Below are 19,552 nucleotides of genomic sequence, written 5' to 3' on the forward strand. Positions count from 1 at the left end.
CGAAACAAATCAAAATATCTCTTGCCGCATATTTTCCACACGCAGAGAAAGCTGTATTGAACACGACAACTAAACTAATCCCTCCGGAGACTATGGTACTACTGAGCATGGGCCCCAAGTTCGCCTTGCCATACAGGACCTTGTCGCACATTCCGTTCTAACATCTAATAGCCGACGTAGAGAATAGACAGTAGAAGAGGATCGAGAGGTTCGTGAACGCACGAGATGCCAATTCCAAAACTTCAAACAGAGATCTCTGGAAAGGTTTTGTCACAAGGCGGAACTCCAGATCCAGACATCGTGATCACTAAAGCGGATAAGGGAAACAGAATTGTAGTGATGAACCTGGAGGATTACGACCAAAAGATACTGGAGCTTGTTGGGGACACCGATACGTATGAACAGCTAGGTTTGGACACGACTGCCAAGTACCAGCGAAAAAACAACAGCATCATTCAACGCTTGTTCAACTTGAAACTCATCGACGGCAGAACCAAGCACCAGCTGATGTACTACAATGCTGTGTGCCCACGCATATACGGCTTACCTAAGGCACATAAACAAGGCTTGCCGTTAAGACCAGTGGTGCCCAACATTATTGCCAGAATGGAGAATTATCGTACCTTGACTAGTGATCAGGACGAATGGAGGTACACTAAGGTCTTTTTTTACACGGTTTTTTTTACATAGCTTTTTTACACGGTTTCTCGAACTAACTCGGTTTTTTACATGGATTCGCGAATTAACACGGGTTTTAACACATGGAAGACAGTTCTGTACAGGGTGCGGCAGGAAAAAATGCGAAAAGTTTAAGGCACTATTACACGCTAAATATGGGATATATATGACTATTTTTTCATGACAGTGTATCAGTCAATGTCTATATTCTAGCACTGAAATATAAATATGAACACATTTGATGCTTAACATGTGATAATGTAGGCCTAATTAGCGGATATCAATAAACTGCGTGCCCAATGGTCATTAAACAAAATGACTATAACAGTAGCAAAATTAGCTCAAATTCGATGAACAACCAGACCACACTGATCCAGAGCCATGTAGTTTCACAAAGCAGATGAAAAAAGTACATATATTTGATGATATTGTAGAGAAAATCAAAAATTTTGTTTTATCAGATGCGAAATTTAGCGACCTGTGCGATTTTCTGCGGTTTGAAAATTCTGGTTGTCTTCATCTTCAGGCGCCGCCCTGTAAAGGTTAGTGACCAAAATGGGAAATTTTTTAATTAACTTTTCAGAAAACTAGCCTATTATAGATCATGGAACGTTGAAACATAGATTGGTTAATGTGAAATGGACGAAAATGAGGTTTGAAGTTGAAAAACACTTTCGCATTTTTTCCTGCCGCACACTGTAGAGTCTTGATTTCCAAGAATGCTTTAGGTCTTCCAAGTACTCTTGCGTATATAGACCTCAACAAACAACTATCGACGGTAACATCATGATTGTGATGTATGTAATAAACGTTATTTTTCAATTACGGATTATCACTGCACGAAATGCAGGCATTGGGATTAAAATTTCAAACATTTGCATTATGGTAAACAATTGGACCGCAATTCCAGATGTAGTATTGCAACAATGCATTTGGAGGTTTCTTATGCGGGAAACGTTATTTTCAGGCGAGTGATTTTTTGGGCGAATGAAATTCGAGCGTTTATTATTCAGGTATTTTGAATTCGGACGAATGACATTCGAATTTTGTTTCCAAAGCATCTCTGATGCACAGCTTCAATAACATAATGAAAATCCATATATTGCCCTTGTAGATCTTAAGGCCTCGCGGAAGTTCTTGGAGGACTTAGAATATCTTTGGAACAAATATCTTCAGCTCAATGCTCCATGGTCTTGTATGATCTTGCACCGTATAAGTAGTGCTCCCTGGACCTTTAAGACGCTATACTATATCAGTAATGTGACAACAAGCCATTGATAACGCTTGTAGATCTTCAGGTCCATACTCGCGGAAGTTCTTGGGAACTTCCATTGATTGCGCTTATACATCTTAAGGCCTTTACTTGTGGAAGTTCTTGGTGATCCTAGATCATTTTTGGAAATTATTTCTCTAAGGAACTATGCTCCCTGGACCTGTAGGACGCTACACTGTATTAATAATGTGACAACAAACCATTGATAACGCTTCAGGATATTCAGGTCTTCACTCATGGAAGTTCTTGGAGGACCTAGAACATCTGTGGAAATTCTTTCTATACAGAAAAATGGTTCATGGGCCTGTAGCATGTTACAACGTATAAGAAATGTATCAACAATGCATTGATTAAGCTTGTAGATCTTAAGGCTTTTACTCGCGGAAGTTCTTGGAGCTCCTAGATCATCTTTGGAAATTATTTCTGTACAGAACTATGCTCCATGGGCCTGTAGGACGCTACACTATATCAGTAATGTGGCAACACTCCATTGATAACGCTTGTAGATCTTCAGGTCTTTACTCATGGAAGTTCTTGGAAGACCTAGAACATCTGTGGAAATTAGTTCCTTACAGAAAAATGGTTCATGGACCTGTAGCATTTTACAACACATTAGAAATGTAACAACCATCCATTGATTACGCTTGTAGAGCTTAAGGCCTTTACTCGCGGAAGTTCTTGGAGCTCCTAGATCATCTTTGGAAATTATTTCTATACAGCACTATGCTCCCTGAACCTGTAGAACGCTACACTATATCGGTAATGTGGCAACATGCTTGTAGATCTTCAAGTCTTTACTCATGGAAGTTCATGGAGGACCTAGAACATCTATGAAAATTAGTTCCTCACAGAAAAATTGTTCATGCCCTGTAGCATGTTACAACGTATTAGAAATGTAACAACAGTTTATTGAGTACGCTTGTAGATCTTAAGGCCTTAACTCGCGGAAGTTCATGGAGGACCTAGCATATCTTTAGAAATCAATACTCTTCAGTACAATGCTCAATGGACTTCTGGGATGTTACAACGCATCGGTAATGTAGCAAGAAACCATTGGCTATGTTTGTAGATCTTCTGGCCTTAACTCGCGGAAGTTCTTGGATATCAAAATTGGAGGTCATGTTTGAAAATTATTTATATACAGAATAATGCTCCGTAGACCTGCAGGATGTTGAACAGTATCAGTGATGTAACAACAATCAATCGATTACGCTCGTAGATATTGAAGCCTTTACTCGCAAAATTTCCTGGGTGTCCTGGAACATCTTTCTCTACACCACCTTGCTCCGTGGACCTGTAGGGTGTTGACAGTCTCTTTGATCCTTCGTTTTGTCCGTCTAGACAGTCCTTAACACCCCAAAATATCCTCTGTGATCTTCCTTGGAAACTGTGTGCACTCTGCTCCCCATCACCCATCCCTTGTACCCTTCCCCACTAACCCCTAGATTCAACCCTTACTACTACCACACTTTCCTTATTAACACTCTAAAACAAACCTCGGATGTCTGATGTGGACATTTCAAATATTTTCAGAATTTCCTCAGTTTTTTTTACACAGATTCCCGAATTAGCACGGGTTTTTTTACACGGATTCGCGAATTAACACGGTTTTGCGAATTAACACGGTTTTTTTACACGGGACGTGTAGAATGAAAACTGATTGGTCCTCAAAACCAGTATCGTCTGGTCGGCTTTTAAACTTCCTCTCATTCCACCCCATCGATCAGAAGCTTGGAGTTATGGCAAACTTTATAGATCGAATTCGTTCGTTGAGCACCATTCGAACGGACGAGGAGAAGAATAAACTGATTCTCGAGCATCTACTCCGGAACAACTATCCACGGCAGCTGATTAACCGAATGTTGCACCAACCGAGGCCTCCCGAAACAACTGACACACTAAACAGCTATCGATCGTTGATTCACGTCCATGGAATAACAACAAACATCAAGCGAATACTGAAACAAAACATTCCAACCATTGGTATCGCTTGCTTTGCTGCAACAATAATACAACCAAACAACTGTACAAGACGGCGAAAGACCCAGTATCACACATGCAGAAGAGCAACGTTATCTACAAGATCACATACAAGGACTGCCCAGAATGCTATATTGGTATGACCAAAATTCAGCTGCAAACACGGATGTATGGTCACCAATCGCTAGTAAATACTGTCGAGAGAAAACTCTCAACAGGAACCCCATACAATGATCCGAAGATAGAACAGCTGGCCCAAAAGTCTGCACTAATGAAACATTGCATTACACAACAACACAGATTTGATATCAACAACCCAGCTATAGTGGATTGTTGTTTCAAATTACAGGCTCTACCAGTATTGGAAATGTGCCATATACTCACACACACACTACTCCACAAACAGTAAACCACCGCCGGACACTGATGGCATGTGCGCAACGTATAGTTTCCTACTGCGAAGAGAGAGGCGAACACATGGACGGATCACATAACACCACACTGATGAACCAGCCGAACACTAATCACTAAAAATAATACTACCTTGTATGAGACCGCCGAATACACCACACAATCAGTTAAAGAAGTGGTCAATTGCGGGAGGTATTTCTCCGTGTTCAAGGGGAATTCCCTGGACCGAATCATAACGGGTGGCCCAGAAGTGTAGCAGACAGCGTGACCCTTTACGATCCGACATTTTTTGCTTCCTAAAAAGTTCTGTGACAGGTTGATTGTTTTATCGGGTGAGTTGTAAATTCTGTCAAATGTTTTGTTAAAAATTGTATGTAGGTATAATATTGAATATGTTTGTGCCAATTTGCAAAAAAAAAATAGGTCTTGAGGAAGGTCCCATACCTGGACCGAAACGTCGGCGATGATCTGAAATCAGTCAACGCCATTTTATCAGACTGCAAGCCGAAATCCTAAGATATCAAGCACTTACGTAGGTAATCATCTCCCACAACATTTCCTGCAACGAGATCCACAGTCAATAAGCTACACGTTCACTCTGAAGCCGCGCAATTGCTCAAAACAACTTTTAAACACAGACGGGTGCACTTCGTCAGCACAAAGATGGGTGCCGAAGTGATTTAACATTTGATTTTGATGGAAGTTCGGCACTGGTGCCGAGAATTGGTGCTGGACTAGTTGCAGTAAACTCGTTCAAAATCAACTTTCCGGCAGAAAATCTTCACAACAATCACTGTTAACAACAACTTCACGCAATAAGGTATCTGATTCAAATTAAAGAAGTGGACAAAAACGGTCGTTTCGTAGTGAATTTAGGTATTGAACAATTTTGTTTACCTGTAGTGCCTGGAATAGGGTCAAAAACCCTATATGTATTTACATTTTCGCTACATACAATCGATCGAGAACAGCTATGGCAGATTACGCACAAATACGGATTCCCGGATAAACTGATACGATTAATCAAGGCGACGATGGATCGAGTGATGTGCGTAGTTCTTGGCAAAGTTCGAGTATCAGGGACACTCTCGAGTCCCTTCGAATCTCGCAGAGGGTTACGGCAAGGTGATGGTTTTTCATGCTTGCTGTTCAACATTGCGTTGTAATAAGGAGATCGGGGATAAACACGAGTAGGACGATTTTCACGAAGTCCGTTCAGCTGCTTGGTTTCGCTGAAAATATTGCTCGTAAATTTGAGACGATGGCGGAAACGTACATCCGACTAAAGAGTGAAGCCAGGCGAACCGGATTAGTCATTATTGTGTTGAAGACATAAATAGTACATGATGGCAAAGGGCTCCAGAGAGGAATCACCACGCCCGCCACCCCGAATTTATATCGACGGTGATGAAATCGAGGCGGTTGAAGAATTCGTGTACTTGGGCTCACTGGTGACCACCGACAACGACACCAGCAGAGAAATTCAGAGGTGCATTGTGGCAGGAAATAGTGCTTACTTCGGACTCAGCAGAACTCTACGATCGAGTAAAGTTCGCCGTAACACGAAGTTTACTATCTACAAAACGCTGATTATAGACGCTACGTGCAGAGGACTAATGCGCCCTTGGAGTTTTTGAACGGAAGGTGTTACGCACCATGTACGGCAGAGTGCAGATGGAAGACGGGACTTGGAGAAGGCGAATGAACCACGAGCTGCATCAGCTGCTGAGAGAACCAACCATCGTCCATACCGCGAAAATCGGGAGGCTACGGTGGGCGGGTCACGTCATCAGGATGTCGGATAGCAACCCGACTAAAATGGTTCTCGAGAGTCATCCGACCGGTACAAGAAGACGTGGAGCGCCGCGAGCTAGGCGGGTCGACCAAGTGGAGGACGATCTGCGGACCCTACCCAGAGTGCGGAACTGGAGACAAACAGCCATGGACCGAGTGGAATGGAGACGGCTACTATGTACAGCAGAGGCCACCCCGGCCTTAGCTTGATCGGTAAGGTAAGTACATTTTCGCTTCTAATATCTTAGAAAGTACGTAGTAAGCTGGCGGCATCATGTGATAGCAAATACGAAGGCGGATCTATGAAAAGTCCTTTTGTTGAGCCATTAGCTACTACATACAAGCATTCATTACTTAGGTCACTTTCACAGAAGGCACCAATTCATTGATCATATATTTACGTACATAGCCGTATATTACGTATGTACATCAGACGGAAAAGACGTGACTCGCATCGGAAAGTCTCGGACCAGACAGACCCGTCCATCACTCCTTCCGACAAGTTGCGCCTCCTTGTTGAAGGGCGACAATAATTGAATCGGATTCAATTAAAGAGCCAACAATTTTCTGTCTTGTGTCAAGACCTGCCCGTCTCTCCCTACTTCCATCAACTGACACGAGGAGCCATAGGTACGCAGAAAGCTTCTCCGTCGGGCAAGTCATCGCGCGACGACAGCCGGCAACTATTTATGACTCTTCATTTCAGACAGACGATTCCGAGTCCTCGAGACGGAGAGAGCACATTCCTTGGCGTGCGGATGAGTTGTTATCCATGGGTCGAAGAAAAAGCAAGAAAAAGGCATTTAATTTCAGTGCCAGCACGGGTGCTGCCGGGCGGCGATACCCACCCAACCCAGGATTCACCATTGGTAATTGTTGGGTGGTGAGCAAGCGTCTTTCAATGGGACGCGACGCATCCAGGACGGGAGCTGAACACCTTGCTGACTTTTCTTGAGTGGAGTTTTCACGCCTTTAGATGAATGACAAGGTGATGGTATGCTTTTTTGCACTAGAAGTGCCATGACGGCGCTGTAATCACGGTGCAGATAGACTATGAAGAACTATGAAAGTGAGGGTAGATGAACAAGAGGCGTCAATTTCATAACATAGCTCGGAAGAAATATTTTCATTTCACAGAATTAATAAGAATTGCTACTTATGGGGATTCTGTTTTATTATCGTACAAATTGGGCCGAAGGCTCTCAGGTATCAGAAGGCCGGCTCCAGAGGCACGTTATCCTCCATTTGGGACATTTGTGCCATCGCCAAAATAATAGTCTATTTCATCATCTACCTGAGGAAAAAGGAATGAAATAAGGATAAGGATGGGGATAATGACAGGTAGGGAAATAGGAAAAGTACCCTGGAAGAGGATACTAACGCATAGGCGTACCACAATGGGTTCAAACATTGCCCTAAAAGAGCCCTATAGCTCTTTACCACAGCGGGTTAAGAACAACAGAATATCCTGAATATGCAGGTCTCTGAAGTCAGTGTTTACTGAATACTCGGAAACGCAAATGCGCAAAAATTGGACAGTTACATATCAAATGATACGAAGTTCCATAATCGGATTCACAGCTATCACATGCAAATGAATCAGCTTGCTGAATATTCGCCATGTGATAGCTGAGTCGGCAGTGGCCAGTCAATGCTTTGACCAGCATGTTGCAATTCTGCTTTGACAGATTTGTTAGATACTTTGCAACCCCTAGAGATGGCTCAGTACAATACAATTTTGTTTGACGACATGACTCCAAACTATTCCAGTATTGTTTGTGCTGAGTGGCAGCCCAGGTGTCAATCTGAAGCTTTACCCAACACTTGGATACCGGAATAGCTGGCTCAAGGCCAATGAAGTCATGTGATGCTCCAGCGCGAGCTAACTTATCAGCCAATTCATTTCCAGCGATGGAAGAATGGCCAGGTACCCATACAAGGTGAACAGCATTTGCTGAATTGAGCTCCTCGATTTAAGTTCGGCAAGCGATAACTATCTTCGACCTGGAGTTGGCCGAAGCAAGCGCTTTAATAGCAGCCTGGCTATCTGAGTTATTACATTGCCCATTACGTGCTGCTGAAGTGCTGATTGCACTCCGCACATAAGAGCAAAGATTTCGGCCTGAAAAACGGTGTGCACCGTGTCTACCAAATGAATAAGACTGATGCAGCCTTAGCTCACGAGAATAAACACCAGCACTTGCTCGACCTTCGAGAAGGGAGCCATCAGTGTAACATACGATGCCGTCTGAAATACTTCTTTCTAGATATCCAGTTGTCCACTCTTCCCGGGAAGGGAATTTCGTGGAAAATGACCTATATGGAAAATTACAAGCAATTGTAAGATCACTTGGAGCAAGGACAATTTTGTCCCAATTCACCAAAAGTGGAAACAACAAGGTGTGTGTTGATGTGCGGTTCACAGGATTTTCCTCTAGTTGACCGAGTACCCGTAGACGGTAAGTGCAAGAAAGTGCTTCTTGTTTGAGATGAATGTGTACCCGAGCAAAGTCTGATAGCAAATTGAAAACTAATTTTGATGTTGTGTTATTGCAAATTTTGATAACTCAGGTTGTTGTCGTTTTGGTCGTTTTAACGGTTGAAACATCAAAAGTGAGAGCAGAAAAATGTTCCTGTGACAGCAAATTGAAAACCATTCCTGCTATCGATGATAGCAAATTGATAACTGTTTTTGTTATCAGCGCAAGAAAAATGAAAAATCGTTAAATGTAGAGTTTTAGGGTTGATATCAAATCCTTAATGCAATAATACAATTGCACTAACGATATATCCCTAGAATAATTTTACATAGTTTACTAAAAGATTTAAAAACTATTGTAACACTAAATATTTACATTAATTCAAAATGACAGCAAACCGAAAGCAAAATTTGAAATCAAATTAAGTAAAGATAAAATGATATCAAAATGTGATATCAATTTGTTGCTGAATACAAATCATGTTTTCGATTTGCTGTAATTTTGTTGTTGGTCTTTGCTCGGGTAGTGGAGCAACGTCAAAGAGAACTTCGAGTGCTGCCGTGGGAACGCTCCAGACATCGCCATCAAGCACATCCTTTGCAGATGGCCTAACTTTGATTGGATCGTTCTCATTTCGCCCTTTTGCCACCACACAAAACATCCATAGGCCAATATTGGCCGAACCACAGTTGTGTAGATCCATTTGATATACTTGGGTTTTAGACCCTAAGTAGTATCAAAGGTTTGCCGGCATTGCCCGAAGGCCATCCTCATCTGTAGAGCCTTTTAAAGGCCAAAGGCCATATAAGCTATCTTGATTCTGAACTCAATGTGAGGTGTCCAGGAAAGCTTGGAATCAAGAATGACTCCAATGTACTTTACCTGTTCAGTCACATCGATTTCAGAATCAAAGAGACGCAAAGGTCGAACGCCATTACGGTTTCGCCTTTCTGTAAAAAGAACAATAGATGTTTTACTCGGATTAATCGAAAGGCCATATTGGCGACACCAACCTTCAACTTCCTGAAGGGCTCTTTGCATCAGGTCGAAAAGGGTGGTGATACATATACCAACTAACAATGCTAGGTAGTCATCGGCAAAACCATAAGTAGGAAAACCGCTATTATTGAGTTGCCTCAATAGCGTATCCGCTCCGAGATTCCACAAAAGCGGTGACAAGACTCCTCCTTGGGGGCATCCACAAACACTCAATTTCCTAATCCCTGCTAGACGCAATGTCGAGAAGAGATATCGGTTTTTGAGCATTTCATGAATCCAATTGGAAATAATGAAAGATATACCATGACCACGGCACCCTCGATATCTAAGAAAACACCCAAACAATATTGCTTTTCAGCGAATGCTTTCTCGATATCGTAAACTATCTTGTGTAAAAGAGTCACAGTGGACTTACCAGATTGGTAGGCATGTTGATTCTAATGAAGAGGCACGTTGGCCAGATGAACATCACGGATGTGATGATCCACAATGCGTTCTAAGCATTTCAGAATAAAAGAGGTCAAACTGATAGATCTGAAACTCTTTGCTTCTACATACGACGTACGATCCACTTTCGGAATAAACTTCACAGTAATATCCCGCCAGGATTTGGGAATATACCCTGTAGCAAAAATGCTAACAAATATTTTTTCAAAACATGTTTGAAATGATCAAATCCCTTCTGAAGCAAAATAGGATAAATCCCATCTGCCCCAGGAGATCTTTCAAATCTGTTAAGTGTCCACTCAATCGTTCCTTTCTGTACAATACTCCGAGCCGAAGCCAGGGAGTCGTAACTACAAGAAAAGACATCAGGTTCATCCGAAGATCCAGGGAAGTGTGTGCTGAATAAGCATTCCAGAACTTCCTCATCAGAGGAAGCCAGATCGCCATTTGGCAAACGAAGTTCGTTCACTCGGAAATCTTTAGATTTCGCAAGGATTTTATTTAACCGACTGACTTCACTCAAACTGGAAACATTTGTACAAAGGTTTTTCCAGCCGGATCGTTCAGCAGACCGGAGAGCTTTCCTGTAGGCCTTGCGAGCCGACCTGAAAGCCTCCGAACCAGCCGAACGTCGTCTTTTCCAACTCTTTCTACATTGTTTCCTGAGTTTCGCCAGATCATAGTTCCACCAAGGGGTTCCTCTTGTGATCTTCACATACCGTAGAGGGCATGCTTCTTCAAAAGCTTCCATGATGAAGGTCATTGTAGTATCAACGGCATCATCTGAATCACTTGGAGTGTCAATGGATGGTGAGTATCCATGAAATTTGGACGCAACCAAGTCAGTAAAAAGATCTCAGTTTGTTGACCGGGGGATTCCTGAAACGCAATGTATGCGAAGTAACATTTAAATGTTCAATAAAGATGTAGCGATGGTCATATAAAGATTCTTTATCTGACACATGCCAATTGGTCACCTCGTGACTAATTCTACTAGAGCAAAGCGTTATGTCTGACACTTTCTCTCTAGCAGATACCACGAAGCTTGGGCGGTTGCCTATGTTAAGTAATGCAAGATCTGTACTACTTAAGTACTCCATCAAACTGGAGCCTCTCAAGTTAATGTCTGAGCTGCCCCAGATGATATGGTGAGCATTAGCATCACTGCCAACAATTAGCGGAAGGCCTTTTGAAGTGGGATGGTAACATAAGGCTGAATTTCAAAAGGCTGAATGCACATAAGGCTGAATACAAAAGGCTGAAACTATGGATATGTAACAAAAGGCTGAAATTTCAAAAGGCTGAAATGACAAAAGGCTGAAAACATGGCAAATTCCAAAACTTGAAATATGCATAATAATGAACTCAATAGAATCTGAGCTGAGGGTTTAATGATTTAAAAGATGGTATTACACAAGGTATTATATTTTCCGGAATACTATTCCCCGAAGTGGCATTTGCCGAAATGTCGTTCCCGTTGGTGCTGTGTCATTATGCCGAAGGATATCAGGCCTCAAATGCCACTAAGGCGAATGGGTTATATTGATTTTAATGCTAAGGAGGTTTACTATACAGCCTAGTTGAATGGTTAAATTATGATCTATGCATTTACCTCGAAAGAACAGCCTTTCTAAAAAAGCGGGAAAAATCTCTGATGGAAGAGTAAGTATTGTGGCCGCAAATAGTACAGTATAACGACCAAGCGGAAAGGTTTGATGATAATATCTGCATACTAATAACTCTCCCGTGAGTGATTTTTCCTTCTATTAAAAATAGGCTGTTCTTTTGAGGTATTTGCATATATTCAGTGTTGGCATTCTTACGAAAGTGTAAAATGCAGCGAGCTTCTGCGTGCACATATTCCTTAAAAACGATTCATCGGAGATTTTCCCTTCTTTTGAACATAGGCTGTTCTTACTGTGTTTGAATGTTATAGCTGCATCTTTTTTTTTTTATCAAATCCTTCTTTTAAAATGTTGAAAGAACCATAATTTAAGTTCAGGTGTTGAAGCTGCTTACTTTTTACCAGGTGTTTCTCCTTCTTATAAAATAGGCTATTCTTTCAAGCAGTATTGTATTCGAACAGAACGTGAGCCAAAAATGAACTGAGCACTTTAAATTTTTTGGTCGACAAAGCTTTGAACTTGCCTGTCAGAGCTTTTGCTACTTAAGAGCGCCCGCTCGGTTCCCATTCGAATCTGAGTTCACATGCGCTTATCTTCATCATTAAATCCTATGTCTCTTCTTTCCTAGGATTAGAACCTTGTGCCGCATCTACATGTTTGGTCGTTATTATGTTATGTCACAGGGAAATGCATCATAGATCCTTTGGTACGACATTGTGGTCTCGGATATTGAAATACAGCTCCAGGAATTTAGATTTTTTGAAACACACGATGGTCGGACTGGTTCACTCTTCAATAAAAGGAGCTTGAATTAGCCCAAAAGATTGCCAAAATTGAAGGGTGAAATGGCGCTGACCATTTTAGTATCACAGATACCAGGGTAACATGTTAGTCAGCATGCTACGGGTTCAGTCCTATCCAGTTCATGCCGCGTTCAATTTGCATGTGTACATATTTGATCGCAGTGTGCCGAGTATGAACTTCAATGCAAATTGAACGCGTTCACACTGCAGTGCTGCAATTCGGTTCTGAATTCTTATGCGCACAACATTGGGGGAAATAGTTTCTGTCAATATTGCGCATTTCCCACCCCACTGGACCCCTTTCGCAGTTAGTATAAGTGCGGGATCGTGAATAAAACTGCGATTTTGCATCGAATCGTGTCGGTGTCTTCTGCGCACTTATGCATTACAATGTGCTGAATAAGTGCGCAGAAGACACCGAAACGATTCGATGCAAAATCGCAGTTTTATTCACGATCCCGCACTTATACTAACTGCGAAAGGGGTCCAGTTGGGTGGGAACTGCGCAATATGTGATGCTAATAAACCTGTTTAGTCACCCGGAGTTCCTTGAGAAACTTAATCAGAAATGGCCAACTGATGGACCGATGATCACTGATCAGACTCTATTGGTTTAGGCAATTTTATGATTTTCGATAATTCATGCCAATAACTCCGTTACTGTATTGTATTAAATCATATGATTGGAAATCCGGATTTTCCAAAACCCATGTTGACCGGACTGGTACGCTCAGATATGGTTCCAATAGCAGAAGAATGGTGAAGGTATGGCCATTTTAGTTTCGCGGATTTCGATGTTCAATTTAGAGCTCGCATGCGTTATAAATTTAGAACTGAACAAAGTTCAAACATTTTTGAGCAACAGTTAGGTACAATAGTTTTTGCCTACCGCTTATTACCCGAATTACCCGAACAATTGTTTACATCTAAGACTCATTCAACCTAGTTTCCGAGTTGACACACATAATACTTCAAACGAGTGGAAATAAATTGTTGGCCAAAACCTTTGTTAATTTGAGCTAAAATAGTTAAGTATTAACGGGGTATTGGCCGATATGATACTGAAGAAAGTACAATAACATAGACATTATGATACCGAAATCCATAAGATTATGTTCTACTTTAATGTCTTTTCATCAGTTAGAGTTAGCTCACGTGACCAGATGTCCATTCGATGAATAGTCAAACCGATTGAATGTCATATACTTCCTCTTCCGTAAAATGGGTTTTGACCAAATGTACTTTCGAGCAAAGATTCTTTTGTTTCCTATGATCATTTTCAAGTTGAGTCAAATGTTTATCAAAGACCAATAGATTATTCATAAATGTCCAAAATGTCATTTCATTCGATTCTCTACAACTTTCAAAACTTTTCAACATGTTGATATCTTTCAGCCTTTTGATATCTTTCAGCCTTTTGATGCTTTCAGCCTTTTGATCATTCAGCCTTATGTGATTCAGCCTTTTGTACGTAACCCTTTGAAGTACAGTATGCGATGACTTGTTTGAAAGCATCCGTAGGGGATGGTTCATCATGCGGTAAATAAACCGAACAATAGACGTATTTCCTGTTGAGGTTTTCAACAGATACATCAATTGTGATAGCGCATACATCTCTGGTGGTTAGTTCAGAGATGTGTGTAGCAACTATTGCGTTGTTGACAAGCACAAAGGCTCGAGGCATGACACGCGAGTTTGCCATTTCATGTTTACTGAAAGTAGCAAACTCCGGGTTCACAAAGTTTCCTAAATAGAGATTCCCCTTACGGAAGTAAGGTTCTTGGACCAAGGCCACTTGGGCTGAACCATTTTGCATAAGTTTGCAAAGATTGATTGTTGCTGTTCTTTTATGCTGAAGATTGATCTGTGCTCTCCTAACCGTAGCCACTACCAAACTAGACAAGATTAAACTCTTCGCAACAACAGCACAACAAAGAACAGCAGCAACAAAACCAGATCGATATCTATTGGAAAACGCCAAAGGCGAGATACACTGTGTAAATCGCATAATGTGAAACCATATAGGTGAAAATTTACTAATTAACAACATCTTCATAATCCCGTCCTTATTTAGCCTCAAGTGAGACTAAAGAAGGGCAGCTGATTGGCTCAGAGAAACACAAGGTCCACTGCGCTATTGCTCCGGTTAGCACAGTAAGTGCAACATACTGTGGAGGGCACCCTGATACTTCACAGGCTCCATTTGCGGTCAGGTTTTTATTAGACCCTCCTAGCCATTCATTCCTAGGCACGGTAAGCATATAGCCGCATCACACCATGAACAAGGGGTCACTTGTTGGTGGACCACCGGAACAGGCGGCTCGTAGTGTTATTTTTTGCCAATTGAGACAATCGTTACCGACACTACACAGCTACATATCTAGGCTGATCGAGAAAAGAAGTTAATATTGATGATCAACTTCATACGGGCTCGAACAGCCGATAAATGCATCGTCAAGGGGTACAATTTTTCATAAGGTCATGGACCAAATTCTGAACGGTTCACCTTTAGTATTTTGTTATCTCGACGTGTTAAGGATTGACTTTGAAAATTGTAAAAAAAATCTTTATTCAGTTCTACCTCGATTGGCTAACATTGCAGTAGATTGAAAATATGCGTGCAGCGAAACCGCCGCGAAATGTGTCTGAATTGAAAGTTTTCTTGGGTTGTTGATCTTTTTCGGGAAATCTGTTCCCCATTTGTCATCACGCTTGAGTTATATTAACAAAATACTTAGGAAACAGACCGACGAGTCCAAATATTCGGAAGTCTTCAAAGCAATGAGGAGTGACGCTAAGCTTACGGTTTTTGTAGCTGATGCACTCAGTACCAGACGTACTTGTACAGCTCAAATGATGCTTGTGCTCAGGAAGGATACAACGTGCAAGGACCTAGCTTATTAATGTTTGGTGGAAGAAGTCTTTGGTGAAAAAGTGGAGGTGAGAGATCTTATTGCTGAAGCGATTTTGCAGTGCAAAAACCTAGATAAGACCACGAACCACGTACTAGTTATGGTACGGCACGGAACGCCACGGAAAAGGCCCGTTAGAGACACTGGTGGTCTTGACTCGGTTGCTTGTGACGGATGCCATCGGTGGCTTTCTTTTGGCGTATTGAACTGGGGCTCAAGACTTGGGACTGTAGGCCCAGACAGAAGCATGCTGCGAAGATTATAAGCTGCCAGGCTCCACCTCACAAGTTGTGTCCCGGGATACGATTTTCCGCGATATCCGAGATCATCAAATATTTGACGGTAAACTCAAACCTTCTTAGGTTTGTTTTTCCAGTATTTTTTTTTCGAAATTACTTTTGGGCTTTTTCGAAGATTTTGAAAGCACTAGTGTAACAAGATTGAAAGAAAAACAGTACATGAAATTTTATTATCATATCACCAGTCGCAAAATTCCGCATGACCTGCTTCAGGACACAACTCGTGTGTGCAGTAGCACATTCCCCAGAGTATGGAAACGTCCGCAAAAACGATTTCACTGGTTCGTGAGCACGATTGTCAACCACAAAGTAAAAATCCCAACTATCTTCCACTCTCGGAATCGTGACTACGACACGTTTCGAAATGTAAAAATACCAAAGACAAACAGCTTACTTTTTCTCACATTTGCACGTTCTCGCAGCAGAAGCACACAAAAACGGGGCTTTGAAGGTATCTACGTACAACTGAACACTGTTGTTCATCCCCACCCGTTTGAAGCAATAGAGACTGGAATGTTGGCCACTGCTCGCCTTGTTCCAGAAAACCTCAAACCAACAAGGGGTTTGTCCCCAACGCCCGCCCCGCGCCACCTTCCACATTTTTTGCTCACCACCGCTGGCCGCAGAAACACACTTCGGGTGTCACACAGACAGGAGGACAACGTGTAAACTAGATTCTGCTACTGCTGCTGCTGCCGGTTGTTGGGTTGTTCAGTTCCGGAAAACCACCCGCACCCGGATGCGCAACGAGTCCAAACCAACCACACGGATGGAAAACCGAGAGAGCGTAAAATGGGAAAAGCACCATTCTGACACCTAATTACAATTTATAACTTTAAGGACGGAAATGGAGAAACGTGAGCGTCCATCGTCGTGTCAACCGGCAGTGGATGCTCAACTCGCGTTTTCTGATCATTGAATAAAACTAGACGAACGTGTTGACCCCGTCTCCTCTCAAGGGTTTCACCCCGTCGTCGTCTGATTTGTCTTCTTCGGTGTGGTGACTCGGATATGACCAGCGGTCCCCGGAGGTTCGCACACCGTGCCGTTCCGGGAATACTAAACACGAACATCATCGTTGGTCTCCAATGGGCGGGCGGTTGGACGGTCTGTTGGTTAGGTTTGGGTTAGGTCACGGGTGCTGCCTTTTCTGTCTTTTACTCGCAGAGCAATAATGATGGCAGTACATCATTGTTAGGTGTCAGGTCTTAGGAGACGTTTAAGCCATACAAAATAGAGTCCAACTTGAGGAAATTAATTAGAATGTGTCTGAAGCCGTGCGTGAGAACGGGTGCTGATGGGGCTATATTTGGAGCTGGGTGTCGGTTCTAGCTGTAGGAATCACAAGCGGCACTGGAAAGTAGACTGGTTGGAAGAATCATACCTTTCCCGCGCTATATCAAAACTAGTACATATTTACTACATTTTGCCGATATTTTTTGTAAATTCCCTATGTAGGTATATAGACATTTGTTGCATGATTTGGGCGGCATCGGTATTTTAACTGTTGAATGAAAAATACATAGGCATTCCTCCTTTTTGGTTTAAATTGCCACAAGAATATGTCAATGTACACGATAACTCTCCTAAGATGTTACGCTACCCGGGTAGAGTTGAAGTACTGACGATCAAAACTTGATATTGGTTTGATTGATATAAGAGATAAAAGATCTGAAAATAATATCGAAAAAAATGCTCCTGGAGCTTCTGAAGAATATCAGAATTTGGTACTTCATGCTATAGGTTAGATCTTATAAACAAGATATGATCTGATAATGATGTTCCAGGAGTAAATTAGATATTATCTTTAAATCTTTTATCACTTGTATCAATCAAACCAATTTCAAATGTTGATCTCAATATCAAAATATGTTCTTATTGAACTCTCTTCTTCTACCCAGGTAGACACACCACGATGGCGTGCTGCACGTTCAGCGAGCCTGTCTAAGCCATATTGACTCCAACATCCTATTAGGGTTAAGCAGCAGTGACGATGGACAAGCTATGGGCTCCCGATGCTACATGAGGCAAAAAAAAAGGAATGAGAGAGCTGAAGAACAGTAAGACTAGGCTCCCAGCCGAATTTTATAAGCAGCTGTACGAAATTCTTTATTTCACGCTGAAGAAGAACTACCTGCAAGATGACTGGAGGGTTCCATTTGTCCTCTTTACAATAAGGGACATATACTAGAGGCACAATATTCAGAGTAATAACACTCCCCAACGCGGCACACAAACTTATGTCACGTTTTATGGTCAATGGATTGAGACCATTGGAGTAGTCTTAAGTGGTTATATTTGTTGAGGTCGAGCACGAAATCGATTTTTTTCATTCTTTTATCTTAAAGTATGGGTTCTTAAGAATGCTGTGTCAAATTTTCATAGAGATCCAAGCAGTACAAGCAAAGATAAAGCGTTTTGCGCCTCGCTCCCTTATGGGCGCGTAGTGCAAACTTAAAACGCGATTATCTCGAATTATGTTTTTTTTTCAGAAACGTTGATGCGGGTGACTACGATTGCGGAAACAGTTTTCAAGCTTTTCTACCAAATTTTTTTGAGTGTTCGCCATTCATGTGTCATGTCCTTGAACGATCAACATTTTTTCAAAAAAAAAAAAAAATCATACTGCCGATGGACGCATAAATGTCCCATGTGCAAAAACAGACAATCGAGAAAATCGCGTCCAAAGTTCGAAAAAAGTAAATGGTCTCAAATATGAAGTATAAGTGCTGAATCGTGTTCTAACATCAACCAATTTTGAATTTGAGCACTAATTTTTGTTTTAGAGCGATTTTATAGTTCCATAGGATTTCCAATGGAACGTGACGCTTATGCGTCCACTTTTAAGAATGTTACAAATCGGCCTTGCATTTTTTCAACAATTTTCGGAACAAACTACCAATTTTTATTTCCCCATATGATAGTACCCCATGATACATGGTCATGGACTGCAAAATCTCAATATTGCCAAAAATGCACATGGGACAATTATGCTTCCACCGGCAGCATATCTGTGTTATAATTTTTTTCATTCGTTTTTGCATGAAAAAAGTGATTTTTTTGGAAAAAAAAACGTCCCCGTTTGAAAACTAAAAACATTTTTAAATATTCTGATCTCACTCTTGGGGAAATCAAAACTAGCCAAGACTGAGAAAGCCAGCATTCCGGAAGTCTGTACATCTCATTCTCATCTGTCTCAGATTCTTCCGGAGCTCACAGTACAAATGATTCCCACTGATGATGTGTGTTCGTTTTTTACGGCTCACGTTATTTACAGCTGTGGTTATGTGGGCCTAAGTCCCGAGTTTAAGTAGTTCTATTCTTGAGATACAGAATAGCATAGCATAGCATAGCATAGCATGAATACTTGCACAAATCTTGGATGGAGTTGCAAAGTTGAATATATCCATTAACATTGCTGATGTCGCTACTATCTACAATGTCATAGACCCATTCAGCTCCACACACCTGGCCAAGTCCTTGCAAGCATTTATAAATCCCTTCATCAACTTAGAAAGAGCCCAGAACTGAAGCAGCTTCCAATAGATGAAAGGATATTGAAAATAGCGAATTTTCAATTTATACAATACAATACAGTTATAAAATAATATAGGGCACAAAGAGTGTAATCAGAAAGATCTCACCTCGATTGCTACTCGCTCGCCGCGGCCGCTCTTGATCAACCCCCACTGAAGCCCGGTTCGGCACGCCGGAAGGGTCACACTTACGGTACATTCCGCAATGATAAATTGATGGCTCCGGAAGTCTGCCGAAATTAATAAATTGCTGTTGCTGCTGAACTGATGTAGCTCCATAAGCTTGTTCCTCTGAGATGCGCTTCTTTAGTTCAC

At 41.7% G+C, this 19,552-nt stretch overlaps 1 protein-coding gene across 1 annotated transcript; it reads right to left on the reverse strand.

Moving 5' to 3' along the window:
- Positions 1-8,926: 8,926 nt before the first annotated feature.
- Positions 8,927-18,290, reverse strand: LOC134289731 (uncharacterized). Its single transcript, XM_062856140.1, has 2 exons — positions 13,967-18,290; positions 8,927-11,248 (listed from the first exon to the last, which is right to left on the reverse strand). Exons 1-2 carry the CDS (start codon positions 14,544-14,546, stop codon positions 10,905-10,907), a joined length of 924 nt encoding a protein of 307 aa, XP_062712124.1. The 5' UTR covers positions 14,547-18,290; the 3' UTR covers positions 8,927-10,904.
- Positions 18,291-19,552: the final 1,262 nt, after the last annotated feature.

This window comes from Aedes albopictus, chromosome 3 (genome assembly GCF_035046485.1).
Source record: "Aedes albopictus strain Foshan chromosome 3, AalbF5, whole genome shotgun sequence".
In the NCBI taxonomy this organism is placed as follows: Eukaryota; Metazoa; Arthropoda; class Insecta; order Diptera; family Culicidae; genus Aedes; species Aedes albopictus.